This window comes from Echinops telfairi, unplaced genomic scaffold, assembly GCF_000313985.2.
Source record: "Echinops telfairi isolate 266 unplaced genomic scaffold, ASM31398v2 ScPeMD7_3533;HRSCAF=4204_1, whole genome shotgun sequence".
In the NCBI taxonomy this organism is placed as follows: domain Eukaryota; kingdom Metazoa; phylum Chordata; class Mammalia; order Afrosoricida; family Tenrecidae; genus Echinops; species Echinops telfairi.
This window is the reverse complement of record NW_022107432.1, coordinates 25119020-25145661: the sequence shown is the minus strand read 5'-3', so window position 1 is coordinate 25145661 and position 26642 is coordinate 25119020. Positions and strand designations below refer to the sequence as shown.

Sequence of the window (26642 nt, the reverse complement as noted above, 5' to 3'; positions counted from 1 at the left end):
GCTGGTGGTTTTGAACTGCGGACCTTGCAGTTAGTAGCTCAACTCCTCGTCACTACACCACCGGGGCTCCAATCATCTCTGTCTCCTCCCACACACACTGCTCATTCGGAGGCCTGCCCTTCTCTCAAAAGTTGACTGTTGCGTTTATCTGGTTTCCTCCAACTGTCTTTGGGCCTTGGAGACAGCACCTTCAAAGAGGTACACAATTAGTCACCTTAACAACCATAATTCTTATCAGGTCACTTTCTTCAAAGATCCAAAGCGCCTACCTCTGGAAGCGGGGCAGTCCTGGGAGAGGCAGCTGGACTGGAGGACCGGAGTGACCAGGATGAAAGGCCCTCTGTCACCCCTTGGCTCAGGGCAGGGTGTCCTGTGTGGCAAGGAGAGCGTTGCCTGGAGTCTGGAACGAGAACTCAGTCCCCTACCCTGCTCTGGGAGTCTGGTGCTTTCTCCCATCCCAGCCCCTGGCTCTGGGAGACCCTTTGTCCCCTCCTCCAACGCTGCCCAGGAGGCTCAAAGTCCTGGCCACCCACCCATGTTTATATCAACAGAGCGGTTGCCAGAGGGGGCAGGCCCCTGCCCTAGGCAGGGGGTGGCGTGCCTAGTGCCTGGTGCCTGCCACTCAGTTGTTTGTGTACCTTGTCTCGGTAGTGACCAGAGGGGTGGGAATGCCTGTGCTGGGTCTCTGGGGCAACGGCCTGTCAGGGTCCAGCTGTCCCTGCACATTAAGCACCCAATCCATCAACGTGCCTTCTTTCAGAGTGACAATTTAAACCTTCCCTTGGTGAGGCCTCTATTTTCCACCCTGTCCTCCTCCCTGGCTGCCCTGCCCACTGGGCAGCTCCCCATCCTGGCAGAGACCCCACGAATTACCGTGCCTGAGCCTACCCCTCCCTCTCAGCCACTTCTTAAGACCTCCGATGGTTTCTGAAAGGACCACGAGAAGTGGGACAGGGAGAGGCAGGTCAAGTTACCCTGGGTCTCCGAGTCAGCTCAGGTATTTAGGGCACGTTGTCAGCAGAGACCAGTCCCTGGAGAAGGACATCAGGCTTGGGAAAGCAGGGGGTCAGTGGGGGGAGAGGAAGACCCTCAGCGAGATGGATCGACAACGTGGAGGCAGCCATAGACTGAAACTCAACAATCACGAGATATCACAGGACGGCGGTGATGTGTTCTGTTGTCAAACAAGGTCTCTGTGAGTCAGCGCTGACTCCATGGCCCCCAACCACTGGAGTCGGAATTGAATAGATGGCGGTCATGCGCGCTCGGCTGCTTCCATCTCCTGCCCCCTCTAGCAGGAGGCCAGTGAGGTAGGTTGGAAGAATTCCCTTTTGGGTTTCCAATCCTGTCTCTATAGACCCCACCTGGCACACGCGCACACACGTGCATGCACACATACACTCACGATACAATAAGAGCTCTCTCTAAGACCCAGAGCCGGCTCTCCCGGCGACAAGTCTGTGCTACCCCTCCACAAGTGGACTCTCCCCCATGGCCACCTGGTGTGGGCCGTGGGACTGTGTGCGCCATCTGGTTGCCAATGGCTGGCTTTTGCCATGAGATCACCAGGCTTTTCTTCCAAGACACCTGTGTGGACTCCAGCCTCCAACCTCACAGTTCGTGTGATCGTAGCCAGTTGCCCCACCCAGGGTTTCTCTCAGCTCCCTATCCGCACGCACTTCCAGCAGAGGAAGACGAGAGGGAAAGAGGCCTGGTGGCGCCGTGGGTGATGCATTGGTCTGGTCTGCTGACCACAAGGTCAGTAGTTCACATCCACCCGCTGCTCCCAGAGAGAGAGGAGGGTGGAGGTTGTCTCCTCCCTTACACATTTAAAGCCTCGGAGCCCCCTAGGGGGCAGATTTGAGACAGAACTGGCCTGAGGGCAGCTGGATGGTGAGCTCCATGGTTGACCACTGAAGGAGTCGGTATGGGAAGAGGGAGGAGGGCTTGAACCAGGTCGGTTAGCCTCTAAGTCTCATGCTTTTTCCATCGTCCTGTAAAAGCCGGCACTAACACTGTCCTTCCTGCAGGTCCGCTGTTGCTCTATGCAGATCATGTAAATGAACTCGTGTACCCCCCTCGGATTTCTTGGATAAGGAAAGGGAGACAGATAGGTAGCATGACTTGCCCACGTCAAACAGCTGTCTGCTTTCAGAGGACACATTACCCCACGACTGGAAACAAAGGGGGCCTAGAACGTGTGGAGGACTCTTTGGGTGGGGCAAATGGTTAATTCACTATTAATGAGAAAGAATGGCTGCTCAAGTGCACGCAGAGGGGTCCTGGAAGAAAGACCTGGTGATCTACTTCCCCAAACATCAGCCACTGAAAAATCCCACTGGCTCAGCGGATTGTTAGGCTGCTATCCTGAGGATGGGCAGTTCAATCCCACCAACCGCTCTGTGGGAGAAAGATGAGGCTGTCTGCTCCCCAGAAGGTTTACAGTCCCAAAGTCTAAGGAAGCGTTGTGCTGTCCTGGGGTCCCTATGAGCTGGAATCCCCTAGAAAGCAGTGGGTTTGGTTTTGCTATGCCCAGTAGGGTTCACTTGGGAGACGGGGATCCACCGTCCTAAAGAGTAAGTAGCAGCTGCAGGGGGAGGAGTCGGGCTCCTGGCGCCTGATCCCCCCAGATTAGCTGGAGTGCTCTGGAGCCAGTTTGGGAGACTGGCCTGGCTTGGAGACTAGAACCAGAGGCCAGTCAGGAATTCAGGGCCCCAGGAGGAGCCACAAATAGCCTGGGCCTGTAGGAGTGTCCTCCCGGGATGGATGCTGGAGTGGGAGAGCAGGGAGGCGGAGGGAGGAGCTGAACAGGAGCAGAGGAAAAGGAAGCTGTCTGTCATCAGCCCAAGGATCTAACGGGGGCACTCTCCCAAATGTCAAAGGGAACGCTGTGTGCTTGTGTTCAAGCCCCACCGCCGCTCTGAGGAAGAAAGAGGAGGCTGTCTGCTCCCTGGAAGAGTTACAGCCTCAGAGCCGGGAGAGTCTTAGGGGTGCTGTGAGCAGGAACTGACTCAATGGCAGTGGGTTGTGGTGATGGGAGTTGTTGAGAAACACCCCCACCCGCCCACCACCACCACCACTTCCTCTCTTTTATCCCTTTGGCCACCCTGGAATTTGGGAGCAACAGTTCAGCCGGTGTCAAAGCCGGAACGCTGATGCCCAGAGAGAGCATGCAATTTGACTAAAATCACACGGTGAGACAAGGGCTCAGCTGGAGACACGTGAACATTGTTTTCTTTTCGTTTTCTTCCCCTCCCCTCCCAATGAAGGATTACACCTGACAACCAACGGACAGAAGCAAACCAAACGCACTGCCATCGAGTCGATGCTGACCCAGGGTGACCCAGTAGGACAGAGCAAACCTGCCCCTGTGGGTTTCCGAGACTGTCACTCTGGGTGGGGTTAGAATGCCCCATCTCCTCCAGTGGAGAGGCTGGTAGTTTCTAACTGCCAACCTTGCTGTTGGCAGCCCAGTGGGTAACCACCATGCCAGCAAGGCTCCCATCAACAGGGGGGCATCAAAAACTTCGGGAGGGGGGGAGGCGGGTGGAATGGAATGAATAGATCATGAGATTTTGCCATGAACTTTTTGAAACTCCCCGGTATAAGAACCCATTCTTCGGGAGGCATCTGTGGGTGGTGCAGTGAGCGAACTTTCACCCAGAGGTGTCTTGGAAGAAAGGCCTGGCGATCTTCTTCTGAGACTTCGGCCATTGAAGTCCCTGTGGAGCACAGCCCCGCCCTCCCTCACCTGGGGTGGCCAAGAGTCCGAGTCCACGCAACAGTAACTGGTCTGTGCTTTCCCCCTGGTCCTTAGCGAGTAAGCCTTTCAAACAGGGGGACGTGAGTTCACCAGCAGATACAGTGACCTACAAGAATCCCCGCTCCTTGCTTATCTCTTCCATAGCATGTCGCCAACATGTGGCTTATCTCTTCCACAGCTGGCCAACGTGTGACTGCAGTTGGGGCTGGGTCGCGGGAGAAGGAGGTACGTTTGATGAAGCCCTCCAAGCGTGTTCCTTTGAGGAAGCCGTGGGGAGCTCCAGAAAGAAGGCTGAACTTGCACTTGGAAGTGCTGAACTCAAGTCTTAGCCAGGTGGTCACATTTCTGAGCTGCAGGTCCCTAACCTAGAAAAAAAACAAGGTCCACCCACGGTCATCCCACAGCTGGCGAGGGGAGGTCTGCTGCAGGGCCGGTTGCTGCGCCGGACTCAGGAAGACCAGGAGGGCCTGGCAAGGAGGGACCTTAGCCATCTGGGTAGTCTGGCTGTCTGTGCCAGTGCTTGGGGCACAGTTGCCCTCCGTGAACATCGGCTCAATGAAGCAATGAGGTGATCTCTTTACCTGTACCTGTGTACCTGTGATGGGGTTACGTGAGTGAGGAACTCTCCTGACTGTTTTTCAGCTCTCCCGGCTCCCCCCCTTCCACACCCAGGCATTATCTCTAGGGCACTATTACCATCAACACCTCCCCGCCCCTAAGCCCCAGCACCTTATATGGCCTGGGGGAAATGCCTGAGAATAAATCCCTGGTCAGAAGGCTTTGTCATGGGTCTAATGGATGTTGTTGTTGTTCACTGCCCTCCAACTCCTGGCAAACCTGTGCATGATGAAATGAAACAAAACGCTAAGGAGTTCTAGGCCATACCCAGGACTGGTTGGGAATCAGACCATTGTGATTCACCGGGTTTGGCATTGGTGAATGTTGGGATGAAACCACCAGGCCTTTCTTCCTAGTTTCTCTTAATTGGGAAACACCCGCTGAAACCTATTCAACACCATAGCAGCCTGCAAGCCTCCACGACAGAGGTGGCTGCACGCGAGGTGCATTGGCTGGGAATTCAACCTGCTCTCCTGCGTGGACGGCACAAATTCACCTGCGGAACCACCCCCGCCTCGTGGCCAATCACAGTGGCCATATCATTGATTGTCAGCACCAGAAGCGAGCCAAAGCAAAACAAAACACCAAACTCATTGTCATTGAGTCGATGTCAGCTCACAGCGACCCTACAAGACAGCATAGAGCTGCCCCCTGCGAGTTTCTGAGACGGTAACTCTTTACTGAAGTAGAAAGCATCCTCCTCCTCCCACAGAGCACCTGGTGGTTTCGAACTGCTGACCTTGGGGTTGGCAGCCCAACCCTCTGCGACCAAGTCGATTCTGGCTCATAGTGACAGTATGGAACAGAGTAGACGTACTCCCCACGGTTTCTGAGGCAGTAAACCTTGAAGAAAGCAGACTGCCTCCCCTTTCTCCCATGGCGTAGCTGAAGGAGTCAAACCCCTGACTCATGGTCCAGTGTGTAACTGGCGGCACCACCAGGACACCCAGATGTGGGAACCCCAAATACTCTAACCCATTCTGACTCTGATTTGTCTAATCAAATCTTGCAAAGGCGTCCTTTCTCATCTCCACAACCCAACCCTGTTCAGAGCCATTCTCAGGCCCTGTCCCCAGCATCCCGATTCTCATTGTCAGTCAGGAGGTGGCCCAGACCCCTCCTCTCTATCCTCTCAGAATGACCTAGTGCGTGCACACTGCTCCCAACACAAACACATGTGGCCCCTGCCTAAACCTACCAGGTGACCTGCAAACCACCACCCCCTACCCCACCCCAGTCATCTTCGGAGGCCACTCCAGCTCTGGGAGGTTTCTAGGCCCCCCGCCCCGGGCACCTCACCAATTGCAATGGGCTCTTATCTGGTCCCTCTGGTGTCTACTCTTCCCCGTCATCTTTATTCTCAGCCCTGCAGCCCAGGGAGTGCTGTAAGTTATCCAGATCTAAATCTCAGATCGTGGGTCACTACTGTTACAAACAGTGCCTTCCCATGGCCCTCGGTGAAAAAGGCAGGGTTCTGATAAAGACCTACAGAGTCCCAGCCTACTGCACCACCAGTGGCTACTGAATGGACCCCGGCCCGTGCAGTCTCATCCAAGTGTGTCAGAGTAGAACGTGACTCCCTACGGCTCCCCATGGTTGGCTTTTCAGAAGGGGATCGCTCCCGCCACAACATGTGAATACATGCGTCCTTTCCTGGTGCTGCTGAGAGCACCAAATCCACTCACCCAGGCCCATCTCAAACACTCTAAGCTTAGTGGTGCCGTGGGCTACATACTGAGCTGCTAACCACCAGGTCAGCAGTTCAAACCTACCAGCCAATCCATAGGGGATAGATAAAGCTTTGTACTCCTGTAAAGAGTTACCATCTCGGGAACCCCCAAGGGGCATTTTTGCCCTGCCCTGAAGAGTTGCTGTAAGTCGAATCAGCTTGATGACAGTGAGCTTGGTTTTGGTTTGACACTTAGTAGTTAATGGCAACTGTGATTGCTACTTGAGGTTCCTAGGGTGGGGAGGGGGTGTGTTCCACAGTGCACCAGGTCCCTAACCTGCAAGTCCACATCCCCCTCTGAGCTACAACTCAGATGGGCCTCTGTCCAGATGGGCCCTCCTTTCCTGAGTCCCAGCACCCCAGTGCACCTGGCCCGGGTTTCTTTGCAAACACGTCCTCTAGCACGTTCCATCTTGCTGAAGCTACTCAGAGCTTTTCTGCTAAAATCTCAGGAGCCCTGCCCAGGAGTCCCTTCGACAAGCCCGCCTCAGTGACCTTGGGAAAGCTGGGTGGGACGCCCCAGGGTGGGATATAAAGTAAGGATGGAGGGAGAGGGGGAGACTGTGAATGCACGTGGAGTGTGCAAGGGTAGGGCTTGGAGGAGCAGAGTAAGCCAAGCCATTCCCACCTGCCAGCTTCCTGTCTTTGCCTGCAGATAAATAGGGGACACCAGTGGCCACATTTTCCATTCCCCCAAGCCCAGCACCCGCCGTCATCACTCGATTTAAAAAAAGAGAGAGGGAGGGAGGGAGCGGGCCTGGGGGAGGGGCAGGAGGCCTCCGGTTATAAAGCCTGTGGCCGAAGCTGGTGGCAGCAGTAAGCTGGGCCTCCTCTCATCATCCCCAGCCAGGCAGAGCTGCTGACAGCTGCTGGAGTCCCTGTGCCAGGCCCTGTTCTCTGCAAGTCCCCAGCCTCAGCCCCTCCATGGCCCAGAAGGAAGCCGCTGTCCCGGAGGCCGCTGAAGCCCCAGCGCCCGCCTCCCAGAATGGGGAGGACCTGGAACACTTGGAAGAGGACCCTGAGAAGCTGAAGGAGCTGATTGAGTTGCCCCCCTTTGAGATCGTCACAGGGTAAGACTGGGTGTGGGCCCAGCCCTCCTCCCTGGGACAGTGTTCACTGCCTGGGGGCAGGTGGCCCACACTGAGGGTGGGGATGGCAGGGGTCCGCTGTGTGCCCAGCAGGGGCAGCACCGCATTTCCTGGGCTTCTCCAGGTGAAAGGTGGAGCCTGCTAGCTAGTGGCAAAGCCCAAGCCCGCTGCCTGCCGCCAAGGGGAACCCGGTTCTTAGAGTTTCTGAGCATGTCCATCTCCAGGGGTGCAGACAGCCTCTACTTTCAACTCTCAGCTCCGGGAGAGGAAGACAGACCTGGCAGTGAGTGGCCCAGCACCTAACCCGCAGGGCGGCCAGGGCCCCTTCCAGGGAGGCAAGGGCCCAGAGAATAAAGCCACACCCCTCAGACCCCCCGCGTCTCAGGGGAGGGGTGGCGTCGCCCTAGGGAGCGCAGCGAGCGGATGTCAGATGAGGCTGGCACATGTAAACATGTGTCTCTCTACTCCCCAGTGCACTCCGGACAGGCCTCTCTGCTGGTCTGTGTCCAGCTCCTCCTAGGTCCTGGGTCAGGGGGCAGTAGATCCATCCTCCCCATGGCTGAGCGGCCAGCAAAGCCTTTTGTTTTCCTGTTACATCTTTTCTGAGTCTCCTTGGTGGTGGGCCACAGTCACCCTAGGGAGACAGCACTCAGGGCCCAGCACCCAGAGGCAACACAGCAGATGGACGGAGGACTCCAGCCACAGGGATGGAGGGAGGGAGGGGCGGGGTCCACTCTGCCTGAGGCAGAGTGTGCTGTTCTCAAAGACAAAACCCAGCCTACCTCCACTGCCCTCTAACATCCCTGCAGTGCGGGGTCCCGCTGGATTCCTGAGCAAGGGTACACAGCACCCTGTGTCCTGGGGTCTGCTCCCATAGCAGGGGTGTCTCTGGCAGGGCCTGTGATGGCTTTGGGTGGGCACATCTGAGGGGTCACAGCAGGCGTGAGGGCCTGGTGCTATGGAGGTACAGAAGGAGCCCTGATTGGGGTTGGGGGTGGAGTGTCAGGGAAGGGGGTCATTCCGACTTGCAGTTTTCCGTTTGGCAAGCGCTGTGTATTTGTTTGTTCATCCTGACCTCTGTGTTTCCATTTGTAATGGAAAAGTTGTATGTACCTGGTTCATAAGGCCTCTTCCAGCTTAGCACATGGTTGATTTCAAAAAGAACGGGTGGGAAATGCGTCCCAGGTCCCGAGGACTGAGAAATCCCCAAGCTTCCGTTTATCCATGCCCACAAGCCTTGTCTCACCCCCACCTCCACCCCACGCCCCTTACCCTTACTCCATGCCACACACCGAATAATAGAGACATCATCAGGAAAGCCTAGAGCATCCAGGCCAAGAGAGTCCCTCAATTCCAATGCTAGGAGACCCTTTTTCTAACACATAAAGCATGCTGATCTGTGTTGACCCTAGTCTGTCTGTCTGTCTCTCTCACCCACACAGACACACAGACACAGACACACCCACACCGTGTCCACTCTGTGCAGTGTCGTGATCTCTCAAGCACCGGGAAAAAGCAGGTCAAGGAGAGAAGGAATCCGCATTGGTGGTGCTGAACGTGTTTTCAGGGTCTCTGGGTGGTGGGTCCTGAAGGCGGTGTCCTCTGATGTTGGATTAGTCTGAGGACATAAATCACAGCATAATTCCCTGGCGTGGGCTCATTCCGTTCTCAGCACCACTGTAGCACATGGAGACAGACGATTGCCCATTGGGCTAAGAGGTTCAGCATTGGGCCCCTAACAAAGAGGTGGTCCGTGGTTCAAACCCACCAGCTGCTCTGTGGAGAACAAGGTGGCAGTCAGTCTCATGAAAGTTGACCGTCTTGGAGACTCCAGGGGGCAGTTCTACTCTGTCCTATAGGGCAGCTATGACCAGGAGTCGACTTATTGGCCATGGGTTTGGTTTGCTGGTTTACAGAAGGGGCCAGCTCTCTGCCAAAGGCAGCTTTCACCCTCATCTTGTTGGTTGTGGGTTCCAGGTCTCTTCATCTACGAGGGAGAGAGGGCGGCCAGGGGCTCCGGCGAAGAAGCCCAGCAGGGCAGGCAGTTGGAGGAGGCTCTAGGAGCAGTCAGGTGGGGGGCAGAGACCGAAGCATGGCCTGGCCATAAGCAACAGCTTTGGAGCTCTGTGTCCTGGGCCCCTCCTGGTAAATAGATGGCCTAAAAATAGCGCAGAGGTGCGGCTGTGTCTGTGCAGAAAGTGGCAAAGGGACAGCTTTAGACTCAAAGAGGTCAGCGCGGCAGTTGCTCTCCCAGTCAGTCCCAGGGGGACTGAAAATGAATGATGCTACCAGCTGCCAGGCTCACTGCCGTCAAATGGATTCCAGCTCACAGAGAGTTTATAGAACATGGTAGAACTGCCCCTGTGTGTTTCCGAGACTGCAGCTCTCATTCTCCCGAGGAGAGACTGGTGATTTCAAACTAATGACCTTGCGGTTCCCAGCCCAACTCGTAATCCACTGTGTTACCAGGCTGCCCCGACTCCTTCTGGCTCCGTGTCTGTCAGAGGAGAACTGTGCTCCAGGAGGGTCCAGTGGCTGAGTTTTTCAAAGGCGGACCACCGGGCCTTTCTTCTGAGGGCCTCCGCACAGACTCGAAGCTCTAACTTCTTGCTTAGCAACCAAACCTGTTCATTGTTCGCACCGCCCACCCAGGGGCTCCAAACTAGCAGAGAGTAGGCGGCTTAGTCTCTGAAAACATTCTGAATGGAAAAGGGAGGGCTTGGTAGGAATAAGGGGCCAGGAGCCCTGCTTTTAATGATTCGGGATTGAATAAGGCACTTAGGCTAGAAAACAGATCTAAGGACATTAGCAAAACAACAGGGGGAAAGTGCTGGTAACAAAAGGTCTCTAAAATTGTAGAGGTGTGCTGAGCCATTGTGCTCTGCACTTCCCAGCTGTGTTCAATGATCCTTTGAAATCGGCACCAGTGGGAGTATTTACACTACGGAAAGGGACAAACGCTAGGAAGCAGGACTCGTTGGCGGCCCCCTCCCAGAAAGCGTGGTGTGACACATTTACCAGCAGGCCACTGAAAGGGAAACCTCTGGAGTGAGGGGCGGAATCAATATGGAATCCGGTTTGGTCATTGTTATCGGAAAGATAGAGGGGGTGGGGGCGCGGGGCGAGAGGAAGCGCCATCCCACAATGCTGCGATGGCTCCTTGAGTAGCCACTGCTGTTGGTAGTACTTTTGTGTCAGTTCCCCTCATTGTGACCCTGTGAGCAACAGAATGAAGCCAGGCCTGGCCGGTCCTCCCCCAGACTCAACCTCGTTCCCATGCCCTAGCCCCTGGTGACAGCCACTGTGTCAATCCATCACACTGAGTGCCTACCATTGTCCAAATCCCGCAGGACTGCAGTCCTAACCCTAGCCTTCGGAGAAAGAAAATAAACCTTAGAGAGGTGAGCAGCTGGCCTGAAACTCGGTGATGGGGAAGGGGTATGAACGCTAGGCATATCACAAAACTAAAACCAGCCAACCCCAAAACATCAAAAAGGTTCTGTTTCCAAAAGACATCTTCTTCTCTGAGCAGTTCCAGGTGTCCAGCAATACTGTACAAGTCCAGCCACGTTCCCCTATCCCCTCCCTGCGCACCGTGCCTAGGATTAACGTCTTGCATCTGTGTGATGCGTGCATTCCAATTGATGGGCCAATATTGATCAATATTATGAACTGAAGCCTGGGGTTAACACCAGGGTTCACGCTTCACGTGGTTCGGCCCTGTGGGTGTTGACCATCAGGCAACGTCCTGGGGGCACTACCGGACCTGTGCCCAGTGCTAAGTTGCTCCCAAGTTGGCTCTGAGTTGCAGTGACCTTCTGCATGCGGAATGGAGCATGGGTGACCAGGCCCTGCATCATCTTCCTGGATGTTGCTGCGTTTGAGTCCCTTGGGAATACAAGACCACAGAGTGACTGGGCGTCCCAGTCCCTTGGGAATACAAGACCAAAGAGTGACTGGGTGTCCCAGCCTGCTTCCAAGGCTCCTGTCAAGATGGGGCCACTCAGGGCAAGGGAACAGCTCCGGTCTTGCTTTGGGCAGACTTTGATCGAGTGTAGATAAGGTGCACCCAGCTCACTGGCGCCCTTCTCAGCTCCTATAAGCGCAGGCTCCTGGAACCCACTGCGTCTCCTCCTCCACTCCTCGGCCTAGGCCCACCTCTTAGCATCCACTGCCTGAGTGGTCCTCAGAAACAGAAAGAAGGACATTGAAACCGGCCAGGCTGCCTCTTGGAGCACGCTGCTGGAAGGTCTGGGAGGGAAAGCTGAAAACCAGTCCACACTCAATTACCTGGGAGTGGATTTTCCACTTCACGGATTATTTTGGTGCAAATATTTAATCTCAGACTGCCTCTCTGCCCTCCAGGTTCACCGGATAGATTTATGCTTAGGAAACGCGAATGAATGCCTTTTAAGGGGAACCGGAGGAAAATATATCCTAGTAAATGTAATCACATCCCTTTTCTCTCCACCAAGCAGAGCATCATCCCAATCCCCCCCCCGCCCCCACCTCGATATCAGGCGTCTCAGCATTGCAGACCCAGTAGGTTGGGCGGAAGCATGAAACAGGAATGGCCTTGTTCAGAAAGGGGGAGGAAGCCTGGTTTAGAAAGGTGCTCTCTGAGGCTGGGGGAGAAGTGGGAATTAGGCTGATTTCTGTTTATAAAGACGTGGATGAGCCGGGGGTGATTAGCTTGAAGGAATGAACAACCAGCCTTTATCTCTCTCCTGCCACTCTGGTGGAACACACACACACACACACACACACACACACACACATCTTCCACTTCACCCATACGAAATCTAATGCTAGCATCTCCAGCTACTCCACTTCAACACACACACACACACACACACACACACACCCACACACGCACCACTTCAGCCATAAGAAATCTACCAGCATCTCTCTCCTGCTATTCCACCCAGACACACACAGACACACACAAGCCATGGGAACAGTACTTGCTAGGGATGGGAAGGAAGGGATGTATGTCTTACGTATATGATACTTAGGTTTATCCATATGCTCACATGACTACAAGAGGAAAAGATGTTGTGATTATCCAAGAAATTAAAAATACTCAAACTCACTGTCGTCCAGTGGACACATAAGGACCCGATAGAACAGGCTAGGTCCACCCCTGTGGGTCTCCAAGACTGTAACGCTTTATAGAAGTGGAAAGCCTCATCTTTCTCCCTTGGGGCAGCTGGTAGTTTCGAACTGCTCACCTGATAGCAGCCCAACTACAAATTCATTGGTTAGCAGATCCACTACAAATTCCTACCAGGCGTCCTGCATCCAAGGAATTAGGCGTCACTATGTCTTTCCTCCTGTGAGTGGGCAACGCAGTGTGGGCTTATTTTGTGCTTCTATGAAACCACCTGAGGGGACCGTGTTGTCTGACTTCCCTGGAGAAACGTCGGACATCCGGGTCCCCCTCTGGGCCTGCCTGTTTTGGTCTATGGCAGCCCTAAAGAACCTTGGTCATCCTTTCTGCTCTTTCAGACGCAGCAGCACAGCGAGAAGGCCTTCCCGAGCAAGCCCAAAGGCGGGACAAGGCACGAAAACTTTCCCCGCCATTCCTTGGCACCTTGAAAGCGTTTCTGTTCCTGAAGCACTTAGTCCAGTGCTGAGTGGCAGAATAGACCATCCGGCTGCTGGCCAGAGGGGTAGGCAACGGGATATTTATAGAGAGGTGACCTTTCTCCCTCTCCTTGGGGTTTCAGGTTTCTCTGGACCCCCTCCTCTGGCCTAGGGAAGAGGAGGGGGCAGGGGAGAAATGTCTGAGTGGCTGAGAGAAGTAGCAGCAACTTGGAAATGCATGCTGGGCCACACACAGTTGGCAAAGTTGGAGCGGTGCTTGGGGGTGGGGTGGGGGGAGTGGGGTTCCCAGAAGGAAACCTGAGGGGCCACCCAGGCACCAGCAACTCATGTATTGCTGGAGCTCTCTAGCCAACCAACCCAGTGGCCATGAATATTTCCCAAGGTTCCACCTGAGTATCTATCGTACCTGATGGCTCTGGATTGGACTTGGAGGGGAAGGTGGTCTGGCAGGACCTGAAGGGCAAAGAAGGGTAGCCCTGTGCTTCTTGGGAGCGTTGTCCCACTCATTTTCCCCATGCCTCTCCAGGAAGAGAAGGAAGTGGGAATGATCTGGTGGGGTGGGTGTCATCGGGTAGTGCTCAGTGTTATGCAAATGCCTAGCAAGGTTCACAAGCGAAGGGGACAGACTGTCAGCTCCCCATTCTCCTACAATGGCAAATAAACACACCCACACCCAGTCCACATCAGGGACAGGGACTTAGAGCGCTAAGAATAGAGCCCAAAGGAATCCTGGGGCTGGGTCTTCCAACAAGTCCCTCTCCTGAGTGGAAACATGACAGCAGGGGACATGGAAACTTGGGTGGAGGAGGAGATGGGGAGGGGCGGTGCCCTGCAGAGACAGAACTCAAGTTTACTCAGCTCTTGGGCACCCACTGTTCATCTCTAATGAGCCAAGGGCCGGGGACATCAGGGATCCCCCTGCAGGCCAAGTGTTTGCGTGACCTCTCTGGGGACAGGGCAGGAGTGGAGAGCGGGGACAGCAGTTCCTGACACCATAGTAGATGTTCAGGGGCAGTCAGGGAGATCACGTGTCTGCAAAAGAAACCCTGCTACTTCTCTAGCTCATCTTCTTCCTCTCCCTTCCTGGCCTCTCCAGTCTCTCATGCCCATGAAAATCATGGCTACATCCTCCCCTGGGGGCCCTCGGTAGTCTCTCTTCTTCTTAGCCCCCACTGGATGCTGAGAACTCAGGAGTGAAAGTCTCAGGAGAGCTGGGGTGCAGCCCCCCTCCCTGACCCCCGCCTGTCAGTGTGCTGCTGTGATCCTGCACAGGTTTCAGCGAGCTTCCAGACTCTAGGAAGCAAGGAAGAAGGACTTGGGTGATCTGCTTCTGGTGATCAGCCGATGGAAACCCCAGGGAACACAGCAGTGCCCGCCCCTACTGATGGTGGGGGTGGCACGGACCCGGGCAGCATTTTGTTTGGTCGTGCAGAGGCGGACTTAAAGGCAGCTAGCGGCAACTATTTGCACCAAACTTTAAAAAAAACACAACCTGACCCTTTTCTGTTGCTTCCGGTTCCTGATCTCCCAGCTTCTCCTTGAAGCCAGTGGATGCTGGGTTCCCAAAGATACCTCAAAACCAAACTGACATCCAGTTGCATCGGAGTGTCGGGGGTACTGACGTGAGCAAAAGAAACTCCATATTGAAAGGAGCTGAAGGATCAATGTAAAGTGTAGTCGCGTTGTTTGTACAAGCAAACAAGCTCCAGATGCCCACTGGTGAAACTTCCCCCAACTACCAGACGGCGCCATCACGGTAACAGTGACGTAAGCAAAGTTGTTTACCTTAAGGTATAAAAACCCTGCTGGTGGCAGGCAAGCTTCAGAGCCTCTTGGATACAGAGAGGACACCACACTACTCTGAGCTCTCCGGCGGTAAGGTAAGCCACCTATGATGTATAGCACCTAATGGGTGACACTATATGCTTAAAATCATATTAGCGGATATTGGTTATGTTGGGCTGCTAACCTCAAGGTCAGCAGTTTGAAACTACCAACTGCTCCGAGGGGAAAAGGTGAGGCTTTCTACTACATCAAGAGTTACAGTCTGAGGGGCAGTTCTCCTTTGTCCTGTAGGGTGGCTATGAGTCGGAAGGGCACCTAGAGGACTTTAGGCTTTCCCCCAGCTCGATCCCCCTTCCTCTCGCGGACACACCTGTATTCCTTGGACGGCGCTCTCAGGGGCCCTTTCTTCTACTCAAGAACCTGCCAAATAATGGTCTCAGCTCTACCAATTTGTTTTTGGCAATCCTTCTAATGCTCTCAGCTATTTTATTTACCTCCGCTCTGTCCCACTACGTAGCGACTAGATTATACGCATCCGAAGGGGAGAGGTCCAGTCTTTTATGAAGTGACTCAGTGTTACACACAAGCTAAGTGCTGGCCCCACCCATCATGTGCCCCACTGGTGGGGCAGTGGATTAAACCTTGGCTGCTTGCTGGCTGAAAGATGGCCTTAGAGAACTCACCAGCAGTCCCAAGAGTGGGCCATGTGGCCATCTGATTCCATGAGGGCTTTCGGGCTCAGAAACCCCAGGGAGCGGTCCTACTCTGTCCCGTAGAACCGCTAGGAGACCGAGGGGGCTTGGTTTTTGTGTTTCCCTGCTTGTTTCGTTTCCTAAGGGCAACAGGGTGCTACACACCGTAGACCATCCCTTGCTCAGGAACCAATTGACCTTCATGACAAAGGGGGTGGGGGTGGGGAATGCTGGCATGAAACGCTCGGCAAAGTCTGAGTGGTTCCGGCAGGAGGCATTGGCCATGCGTGCAACTTGGTCGAGTTGCCCTTCGAAAGCAGCCTCTCAAACCTGGCCGCCGATGGGAAACGTCCGCGGAGCTTCGGAAGATGCTGACGCCTCAGCCCTTCCTTTCCAGACACTCCCATCTGAGTGGTCTGGGGAAATGGGCCAGGCCCCAGAGGCCCGTCCCCACCACCCCCGTTTCAGCCCGCCGGGCTGGATTAAAGAGGCACTGGCTTCCAGGAGGGCCCCTCCTAGTTGGACGACCCTTCCTCTCCTCCAGATAAACCCTCTTGGCCGCTCTCACGTCTTTCTGTCCCTGACACGTTGTGTCGTGTCGGCGAGGCCTGGTTCCGTCTTAGGGTGACTGCGTGAGATCTAAGGCACTGACCTTGGGTCTCAGAGCTATCCACCCCAGGCCGACACCAGGGCCAAGGGCTCATCGTTCCGTGTCCCCTCTCCCCTGTCCTCTTCCCCTGCAGAGAACGGCTGCCTGTCCACTACTTTAAGTTCCAGTTCCGGAACGTGGAGTACAGTTCTGGGCGGAACAAGACCTTCCTCTGCTACGTGGTAGAGATGCAGGGCAAGGGGGGTCAAGTGCAGGCGTCGCGGGGTTACCTGGAGGACGAGCATGCCACCAACCACGCCGAGGAGGCCTTCTTCAACACCATCCTGCCCACCTGCGACCCGGCCCTGCGCTACAACGTCACCTGGTACGTGTCGTCCAGCCCCTGCGCGGCTTGCGCTGACCGCATCGTCAAAACCCTGGGCAAGACCAAGAACCTGCGCCTGCTCATCCTGGTGGGGCGGCTCTTCATGTGGGAGGAGCCCGAGGTCCAGGCCGCTCTGAAGAAGCTGAAGGAGGCCGGCTGCAAGCTGCGCATCATGAAGCCCCAGGACTTCGAGTACGTCTGGCAGAATTTTGTGGAGCAAGAAGAGGGCGACTCCAAGGCCTTCGAGCCCTGGGAGGACATTCAGGAGAACTTCCTCTACTACGAGCAGAAGCTGGCGGACATCCTGCAGTAGGCCCCTGGGCCCGGCCTCACGTGAGTTCCTCTGGGGCCAGGGTCGGGCCACTTGATGAGGCGTGGACAGGGAGGGTGGACGGTGGCACGATGCTTTACCTCTCCTGTGGATTTCATGGAGTTCCTTGGCAGTTGTTGGCTGCAAAAACATTTTACAAGCCCGCCTCGCGTGTCTCTCCTCTGAACACCTCGCCCTAAGCCTTAGAGGGCCTCCGACCCTTCCCCCCAGAGCTGGGGGCAGTCCAGGGACAGGGACCTCCAGCTTTGGAGAGCTGACATAATTGTCTCTTGTGAGAAGCCTGCGGGGTGTGGTCAATTCCAACTCACAGCGACCCTACAGGACAGGGTAGAACTGCCCCACTGGGCTTCTCCTGGCTGTGCATTGGTCTGTGAGCTGCAGGGTCGGCGGTTGGAGGCCAGCAGCAGCTCCTCGGGAGGCAGACTGGGCTTTCTACTCCTATAGGCAGCCAGTCTCAGAGCCCCACAGGGGCTCGCTGTCAGTCAGCAGTGCCTCAATGGCAGGGAGCGAGTCTCCACCGAGGCCGACTGCCGCATCTTTCTCCTGCGGCACAACTGGTGGGGCTGGGCTGCTAACCTTCTGGTTCCTCCATGAGTATTTAACCACAGCCTCACCAGGCTCCCTGGAGTAGGCCGAGAGCATTACTGAATAACAAGAGCAGCTGTTTAAAGGCCCTACACATGCCGTGTGTATGTGCAGACGTAGTGACACTGTATACTTTCCATGTCCCCGACTCTCCCTCCACCCCCCAGGTGCAGTCTGACCGGTGCATTTTTTGTCGGATGCAGATTTGTCATTCCTTCAGAACCCGTTTCATCCCTGGTCCTTGTGCAGTTCCCCCAATGGATCTGTCCTCAAGAGCCACTTTCAGGTTTTTAAACCCACGATGGCGCATTGAGAGACCAATATGATTGCTGTGTGGATATATCTCATTCAAGAATTTTCTCCTCATGTTTTGAACATCTGAGCAGAACAGGGGGCTGGGCATAACTCAGCAGTGTATTCTAACTCTGTGCTGCATCAGCAAGGGGTTAAAACGATGATTGTAAATTAGGCAGCAGCTCAGAAGTAGCCTCCTATGGATATCAAGAGGTGATAGAACTGGAAGTAAAGATTAGCTATTTAAGCAAATAATTAGGACACAATTAAGGCCAATTTGGCCTCTTGCTGAGGGGAAATTAGACTCTCAGAGAAACGGGCCAGTTAGCCTCAGGAAAGGGTGGGATGGAGGCTCCTTGACAGGCTTTTTTAGGAGTTGGTCTGCTCTAGTTTGTACATCCAGAGTGCTATGACTAAGGCCCTCTGTCAGGCCAAGTAACTGATCAAACTCCCCCGTACCACCACCCTTAGAACCCAACTGCAATCTTCAAACAACCCACCCAAGAAAGCAAGGAAGTAACGTGCTTTCGTGAGGCAATGCCACTTCTTTCGGGCATCTCTCTCCCAATAACCCGCAGAAGCGGCTGTTGGCTCAGCGGTCCCCTGCTCCCAGCAGACTCCATCCTGAGTAACGCTGAGTAGCAGCGTGAAAATTTCTGAGGGTGACCTCTGCAAATAGGAAGCGTTCCAAGCCCCCTGGAAGGTTGCTAGGACAGGGGCCATCGCTGTTATCAACAAATCCTACAGATTCCATGGAGAGTCCTGGCGGAGCACTGCTTGACTTCAAACCAGGCCGGAAGGCTTGAAGACAGCAGCGAGTGGTGGGCCGGCAGGAGACCTTCTTGGACTTCAGTCTGGGCCATCTCTTCCAGCTGTTTGACTAGCAGGCCCTCCGGGATTTTATTTTTTCCTTTTACCATTAACCCAAATAATCAGGAAGCCAACGCTGCTCTAAAAACAAGGAGATTAAAAATATCTTTTCATTTTGGATAATTGAGAGTCTTATCTATCTTCGACAAATCTAAACAGAGAAAAAAAAACAACTGGGGTGGGGAAACAAATCTGAGGGGAAATTCCATTTTTAAATCAAATTAATTTTTAAATGATTACTGTAGTACCCAAGCCCATTAGCATGCTTCTGTCCTGTGTTTGAGTTGGTCAGGTTCCTAAAGGTTCAAATGTACCACAATTAAAAGAAAGAAAAAAAAGCAAGTAATCCCTGGGTATGGTGTGGTCACAGCCCCCAAAGAGATGGCTCAGCTTAGTGAAAAGTCTCAAGCAGTGAGCTTGTGTTAAAACCTGTCTCGTCCTTCCCATTCATTAAGGGAATGAGAATCGGATTTGTGAAGGCAGAGCTCATCTGTGACCTTCGCTCTGTGACAGAAATGTGAATGAAAGGAACAGATCCCATCCTGGGGTCACCAGAAATCATGGGAGACCACTGAGCAGGAACTCAAGGCCTTGTTGGGACACCTAGATTTAAATTTTTGTCGCTCTAGTTTGGGGTCAGCAGGGCGCCGGCTAACATGCTGTTTTCTCATGAAGGTCTGCCTGCTGCCGAGACAGTAGTGACATGCATGGCCATCTGGAACAACTGTGTCTTCCTAATGCCACTTGGAGCCAGACAGCATCCAACACCAACCGAGCCGCCTGGACAGGGCCTTGAGGACTGCGATGCACGCCTCTCATCGTGGGATGCACGCCGGCTGTGCTTGCTCTCAGGATAGCGCAAAGTGAGCAGCCTGGAGACAGACGCAACCACCTGTGGGCAGCAGGCACCATGGGGCCGATGCTCCTCACTGACTGTGAAACGCAAAGCCGCAGTCACACCCAAGGTGCAGGTCTTTGAAATACACCCAGAAATGCATTTATGCTGTTGTTTTCAAAAACAGCAGAATCAATAAAAGAACTGAAGTGGTGTGTGGTCTTTAGCCAAGCCTTTTTATTTGAAGGAATGTGGATGGTTGGCCGGTACCATCACCAAACTGAAACATTACAAAGTGGTTTAGCAACGACTACACCAATCGGGCCTTGTTCTCGGCCCCAGGACACCAACTCTCCCACGTAGACTTCCCACCTGGGTCTTGACCTTCATGCCAAACAGATGACTTGTAAATGAGGGCCTTTTCCCTTTTAGGAAAAGGTGAACCGGGATGTTGTCTGCTGCTAGGTGCTGTCGACTCAAGTGGACCCTATGGGAGAGGATAAAGAAAAAACAGGCGAGGGCAATCCCTACCTCCCGATTCCTGATCAGTAACTCATTCACTGAGGAAGTAGAGGAGGGCGAGCCATGGGGAGATAACAGTGTTCGGATACAGATCGTGAAAAGCACGTCATGTGTGGTATTGAAGACTGGGATGGCTGGGGGAAGTAAAAATTCTCACTTCTCAATGTCTCCTCAGTAGCAGCATATATCTTCACATGTGGATTTCTGGATGCCTGCCAAACTCTAACAAGGTTTCCAGGAACAATGTGCTCATTCTATCAGCCTGGGCTTCCAGTCTGATAACCCACTGGAATTTGACCGGGAGACTAGCTGCAAGTGACAAGGCAAATGATCAGAATTCCGATTACCTCCCATCCTGGATATGTTCTCTTAAGAGAATCGTCTAGGCTCACATTCCAGAGCATAAAGTTAACCCTGAGTTTTAGCCCAGGTGGTTGCATACTTTTTCGTTTCCTCTCACAACCCCACCATCACTTTCAAACTTGTGTATGCCTCTCCCCCTTTTTGCCTCTCTTGGAGTTGACTGCATGTACCTGGACAGATGCAAAGCTTCCAGGAGTCTCCAAGTTTGCCCCTATACTGCCGCTCAGAACTCATCGGAGACCATCAGTAACAGGTCTGGCTGCTTTAACTCCCAGCGCCACAGCCAAGAGGAAATAACACTTGTTTTCCCAATAGCTCCGACACACAACGGCTGTGGAAAACCTAGTCTTCCCTCACCAGGAAACCGGGAGTGCACCTGGCACGGCTCCCTCCAGCCGAGGAGAGAAGGGGCAAGGGCAAGGACAAGGGGCTCGCCTCCCAGCCCTGGCCTCCAGTCTCCTCTGCACTAGCCCACCCTGGTTTGGGGGGAATGGAGGGGCTAGGCCCCAGTGTGTCTGTCTGAAGGCACGCTGTTGCTAACCCCTGACTGTGTGAGCAGCACTGGGCCAGGCATATCACACCTGATTCCACTAGTCTCAGGATGGCATTCACACGCATGTGGTCACAGAGCCGGCTCTGGGCACAATTCCTGACTCACAATTCCTGCCCAGGCCTAAGTATGCTGCTGGGCCTTCCCCCAGGATCCTGATTTTTGAAATGAAGTTACAGGCGAACATCACACCCTAGCCCAGACCAACAAAAACCATTCTTGTTACTACAAATTGCTTGTCAACAAGGTAGAACTCCATTTTGTAATGAAAACAAAAGCAAAATCACCCAACACAATAAAATGACCCCAAAAAAGGGACCCGTAATTCACTTCCTGGGGTCAATTTGAAGACTTGTGGATAGTAACGCATGTGCACAGACAAAAGATTGAAATGTTTTCATCCTCCCTGAAATTTCTCTTGAAAAAGCAGAGAATTAGAATCAATGCTGCCACCTAGTGGCCAATTGAACCAAGTAGCACACTGGAGCAAGTGGGGCCAGAGGCCCAACATCTGTCTCCTCCTTAGCCACCAACTCCCTCCTCCCTAAAAAAACCCAACCAAGGAATCCCCAAGCCCCTCCACCAGGCACAGTCTAGTCACGAGCCCAAGAGAAACACTACTTCACAGGATGCTTTCCTCTGCCCGTTTCAGGGCCGGTCTGTGCAGCCTTCGGGCCGGCAGGGGACACAGAAGTCGGACATTCCAGGATGCGCCTGTTCAGAGTGTGTACACGGTGATCTGGATGTCTGTTGCCTCAAACACCTCCTCCAGCATTGTGGACACATTCTCCCACTGCAGACCATCGAGACCACACCCAATCCTGGAAAAACAAAACCAGATGCACCATCTCCACAGGGAGTAGGGGAGCCTCTAGGGAATTGTTCCTTCTCTTTTCAGGGTCTCTCCACACACAGCCTACGCTTTCTGGTCTTGTACCACAGGCAGCCAACGGGAGGGGTTAAAAGGCAATTCTGAGTCCTCCAGGCTGTTCGTAGACAGCCCTGGGGTCCCACCGTCACCACTTTGTCTAATAAGACACACATCCCAATTATTTTAACCCTGCTGGTAGTGGATGGTCCGTGGGCTGCTAATTGCAGACCAGCAGTTTGAAACCACCTTGTCAGAGAAAGCTCCTTGTAAAAAGCTAGTGTCTCGGAAACCCACGGGGACAGTTCTACTCTGTCCTACAGGGTGGTTATGTGTTGGCATGGACTAGATAGCAGTGGGGGAGGTTCCCAATGATTTCAGGCTCCACCTGGACACGTACAGTGCTGCCTTGACCTAGCCGACTCGCCATCCCTCTGTGCCTACTGATGGACAGGAGTCAGTCGTGTGTGGGAGGGCCCTCTTAGAAGTGTACATAGGCTGGAGGCACGTTCAGGTAGATACACAGAAGAGAACAAGGGATGGTATCTCCGCGAGAAGGAAGTCACAGAGGATTGTGGGGAACTGTCAAGCTCGTCGCTGTCCAGGCAATCAGGTGCTGGCAATGGCCTAGGGAGAGGCCTCTGGCAGTTCATAAAACTCTAACCACCTGGTACTTACCTTTCTTCTAATAGGTTACTTACTCGATTGATCCTCAACATCCCTGGGGTGGGGGACAGGAAGAAGAGGCTTAAAACTGCCAATTTCCTATAGCACTGCGATGATTCACAAGTTTCTGATGCATGGGCCCTGACCACACGAGGCCTAGTGCAGGTGAAGGGACACCACATCTACACTTCCACACAAGGTGGGAGCTGGGGGTCAGCACTGACTGAAACCAACGGGAGTGACAGGAAGGAAAGAGATGACCCCAGGCCTATTTCCTGAAAAGGCAGCAAAGGGTCTCTTGGACCCCCAATGCCATTCGTGGAAGCACCCGCTAGCAAGGGTCCCATGTGAAGAAGTCACACCAGGAGCACCTCCTCTGGCTGGTTCCCACACTGACCACTAAGCTTAAAGGGTACTGAGAAGTCGCAACTGTCCTCATGCAGACTTTATGGCTTGAGGAACCCGGGCATGGCCCACGATGGAAATGCCAGTGGCTCAGTCTTGGTTCTTTCATTTCTCTCACGCACTTCAGGAATAGAGGCCAAGCTTTAGGTGGAGGAGGCTGGGGACTCAACACAGTGCTGAACACCAATGGCTCCTGCCTTCTGTGTGTGGAGCACAGGCTGAGGGCGGTGTGTGCTTCTGGTGCACTACTGGATTCACTCAACCAAAGCTGGGAGCTAAGGTAGGCTACTGGTTAGGGAACTGGCTCCCTGGTGATTTTTCAAAGCCGGAGAGTTATCCAGCTTTTAGATTTTGAGTTACATAATGCCTTTGTCTCTGGGTAAGACAGTAACCCTCCCAACCAGGTCAACATCCACTGAGGGCCTGGGGCTTCCTTGCCTGGGCATGGAGAGGCTGGTGACCCCATTCTCCAGACAATGCATCTTCATGGCCTCCAAGCTCTTCTGTACGTTTTCATAAGTGGGTTTGTGCGAAGCCCTTTTCTTTGTGATCTGAGTTCAAAGAAAGGGTGCAAACTCTCATTTAGTCCAAAACGATAGGCAGTGAAAAGTCAGGACATTCCCCCCCAATCTTAATCATTAAAATACATTTATGTGGATAGTAAGTCTACAGCAGGGATGGCAATGCTAAGTCCCTCCTTCCACCCTGTGGTCAGAAGCCTCGGGAAAACCTTCTCAATGGAGGGCCTGGGACACCCAGATGCTGCCACGTGACCCCCTTTCCTTTCCCTAAGCCCTCGTGGGAAGAGCAGACTGCCTCTTACCCGCCTTCTGTAATAAGGCAGACAAGCAGTCTCTGTGCTTTCCAAGACAAGCCATGGGGTAGAGGCAAACATGGCCTTTCTAACCACAATTCCTGATGTGACATACTTTTGGACTGTGTGGCCACAGTCTCATTTTGGAAAGCCTTCTCTACTAACAGAGAGGCGTAGGATGGGATGAAGACCTGACCTTAGTAAAGCATCCGAATCAGGTTGTTCTCCTTCATGACATCTGTAAGAACCCACCTTAGTAGTGGTTGGAAAACAAACCCCGCTCTTGGCTTTCTGAGGCTACACAATGCTGCTGCCACCCAGTTCTAGTCAACGTCACCTCATCTGGCAAACCCCGCCTCTCCCCCCTGCCTGGGCCTTGGTAGGAGCAAGAGGGCCTACTGTGCCTTTGGGACATTTTCAGCTTCTGGCTCTGCATCTGCATCTGGCTCACCACTGTCTGCCTTTGAATGTTGGACTGAAGAGCACCCACCACCATGTTGGACATTGCTTCAAACTTTCCTGAGATTCTGTGGGGGCATTGCCATGATGCATAAGACCCAGGGACACGAGAGAATGTACTTAAGGGAGGGGTGGGGGAAGAATGGAGTTCGAGTACATCTTGGAAGAGTTGGACATTAGGGACATTATTAATCTCCAACTCCTCAGGACGAGTTGGGTATTAATTCTTCAAATGAAATTATTACAAGCTACCTGAGCCATGTGAAAATTCTGTCAGAAAAGCCCCCATTTACTGAGAAATGGTGCTTGCTTTTAACTTCTGTCTAAAAAGCCAGGGAGAAATTGGCAGTGTCTCAAACATGCTACAAATATCAGAAGTCACCAGAGCCCACGTCAGCTTTGAGCACAATATACCAGAAAGGCAGAAGCTCTCCTCTCAGTTTTCTGTGCCCATCAGCTATGTGGTGGGCTGGGATGTTAGGTGACCAGCAGCATTGTCTAAGGGAGTCACAGCTCTTCTGGGGCCGAAAACTTTATGGACAACTGCAGAACCCACACTCAGGCTGAGGGCCCGAGAAGAGCTATCTATTACTTGGCACTGCATTTGATAGCAAATAACCCCTTTGGCCAATTTGTCTTTGCAGACATTACTGTTTTATCTCACTATAATGAAGCAACAACCCAGGTGTGGTTTGGCTTCAAGACCGGGGAGGCATCCCAAACTCCTGCACAAACCTGGAAGGCACACGACAGGCACAGGGCTACTTCCCACGGCGCGAGGCTTCAGACTCTCATTCCTTTCCAACACAGAGCTCCAGGGGCCACCCCCACTGCATCCGAGCTGGCCAGAAGAGGAAGCCTTTGACAGCCTGGCTTGGCTCGAATGGAGCATCATGACCACCAAGGCAGCACAGGGGCCCACCGGTTACCAGTACTTATGACCCAGCCCCGTCTTACCAAGTAATAGATGTACTGCCCATCTCGCTTTAGGACAGCCACTTCTCCAGTTTTCTTCTCTAAGAAAAAAAGAAAGGGAATTTATTAGGAGAAAGGGAAAAGGAAACCAAACTGCCAGGCTCCACGCTCAGGTGTTCTTCACCTTTCGGACCCAGAAATAACTCTCAAGCTCCGAGGAGCCGATCTCCTAGGAACACGGTGCCCTCACCAGCTGGCCTCCCCTTGGCGCCTTGACCTGCCATTTACCTGCAGGCGTTTGGCTCTGCCCCTAATCCCAAATACATTCTTTCCTCTCCATTTCATTCTGTTCCATACAAAAGAATTGTAAAAGGTTCTAATTAATCCGTTTTCAATGCAGAACAGGTGTCATATTAAAAAAAAACACAACACACCTAACATCACCAAGTACAAGTCAGTAAAAAATCCTTGTTGCCTGAGGCTGGGATGAGAATCCCTGGTGGAGACTAACTCCAGCAAGCCTGGAATGGGGTCTCAAGGACTGTCAGCCTCGTTTCAGCGTTCCTGGCACTATAGCACTGATAGGAAATTATAGGAAAGAAGGAGCTAAGGAAAAGGAATTTCTAAACTCCTCTTTGAAGACTACGTAGAGGCATGGTGAATGAATGCCCAGCCCACAGGGGTGGGCTTTACTAAGCACTTTCGTTTCTAACGGTCTCAGGGAGATAACAGTCAGTACACCAGACAGGTTCGGAACTTTCACCAGGCTCATGTTTGGTGCTATAAGGGCTGGAACTAGATGCAATTCTTGTGCAAGAAACACCTCGTCTGAATAGTTAAAACAGGGCTTCAAATGGGTTCTTCCCCATTCTGTTTTGACTACTGCAACACAAGACAGAATGAGCCTAAAGTTGTAAAATGTGGGTGTACCTTAACCCAAACCGGAAAAACTACAGGTCAACAACCTGCTAGAAATGCAATCTCCCTCCTAGAGAACATGGGCAGCAAGCTCGTTGCATAGCAACTAAACCTCTGAAACCAGTTGGAAAAGGTGGTGCCCCACAGATGGCAGATCATTGTTTTGAAGGCCTGTCACCCACCATAGTCCCAGAACTAATCTAATCTCCCACAACATGCTCCTAAAAAGGGCTCTTGCACCCCTCATCCAAGTCTCCTACACTAGGCATTATTCTGCTTCAACCAAATTTTTAAAATCCAGGTCTGCTCCAGTGGTGTAGAAAATGCACACATCACCAGTAGGAAGCCCGGAACTGCATACACATTGGTTAGTAGCCCTTATTACACTTGTATCTTGTGCAATAAGCATAGCGGGAGAACTCACGCTGACTTAGCAGTTCCTGCACCCCTCCAAATTTCTTCTTGAAGAGGACGGCTATCCCAGCGCCCATGCGACAGTCCTCACTGATGCAGTGGGCCAGAGAGTCTGTTTTCGGGCATGAAAAAAGGTCTCCTTTTACATATGTGATCTAAAATGTGTGAAAGAAAAGGGTTTTTATTAGGTACTGAAAAATACTAAGCTGCCTCTTTCAGTTTCCTTTACTGCAGGGTCCCCAGCACTACCACCCTTCTGGTCCCAGGAATCTAAGTTAATGTCTGAACTCTACAAAGTTAAGGAGTCACCTCTCAAAATACAAACTCCCTGCCATCCGGTCCATGCTGACTCATAGTGACCTCCTGGTGGGTTTCCAAGTCTGTAACTTGTTTACAGGAGTAGAAAGCCCAGGCTTCCTCCGAGGAGCAGCTGGTGGTTCTGAACTGCAGTCCATGCCTCAGCCCAACCACTATCCCACCAGGGCCCCAAGAAGTTAACTAGGGCAGATGAACACATGTAAATCAAAGTGATGGATGGTCCCTAACTAGGACTGTATTCTCCATTCTGAAGTAAAGC

General features: G+C 53.1%; 2 protein-coding genes across 2 annotated transcripts; one reads left to right on the top strand and one right to left on the bottom strand.

The window, feature by feature from the left end:
* Window positions 1–6924: 6924 nt before the first annotated feature.
* Window positions 6925–19385, top strand: APOBEC2 (apolipoprotein B mRNA editing enzyme catalytic subunit 2). The gene is made up of 3 exons (XM_004710754.2): window positions 6925–7180; window positions 16026–16589; window positions 19012–19385. The coding sequence occupies exons 1-2, from the start codon at window positions 7035–7037 to the stop codon at window positions 16567–16569; spliced, it is 690 nt and encodes a 229-aa protein (XP_004710811.1). The 5' UTR covers window positions 6925–7034; the 3' UTR covers window positions 16570–16589; window positions 19012–19385.
* A 1-nt stretch (window position 19386) lies between these two features.
* On the bottom strand, window positions 19387–26253 carry OARD1 (O-acyl-ADP-ribose deacylase 1). Its single transcript, XM_030886919.2, has 4 exons — window positions 26076–26253; window positions 24776–24834; window positions 22984–23096; window positions 19387–21427 (listed from the first exon to the last, which is right to left on the bottom strand). The coding sequence occupies exons 1-4, from the start codon at window positions 26140–26142 to the stop codon at window positions 21325–21327; spliced, it is 342 nt and encodes a 113-aa protein (XP_030742779.1). The 5' UTR covers window positions 26143–26253; the 3' UTR covers window positions 19387–21324.
* Between the last annotated feature and the right edge of the window lie 389 nt (window positions 26254–26642).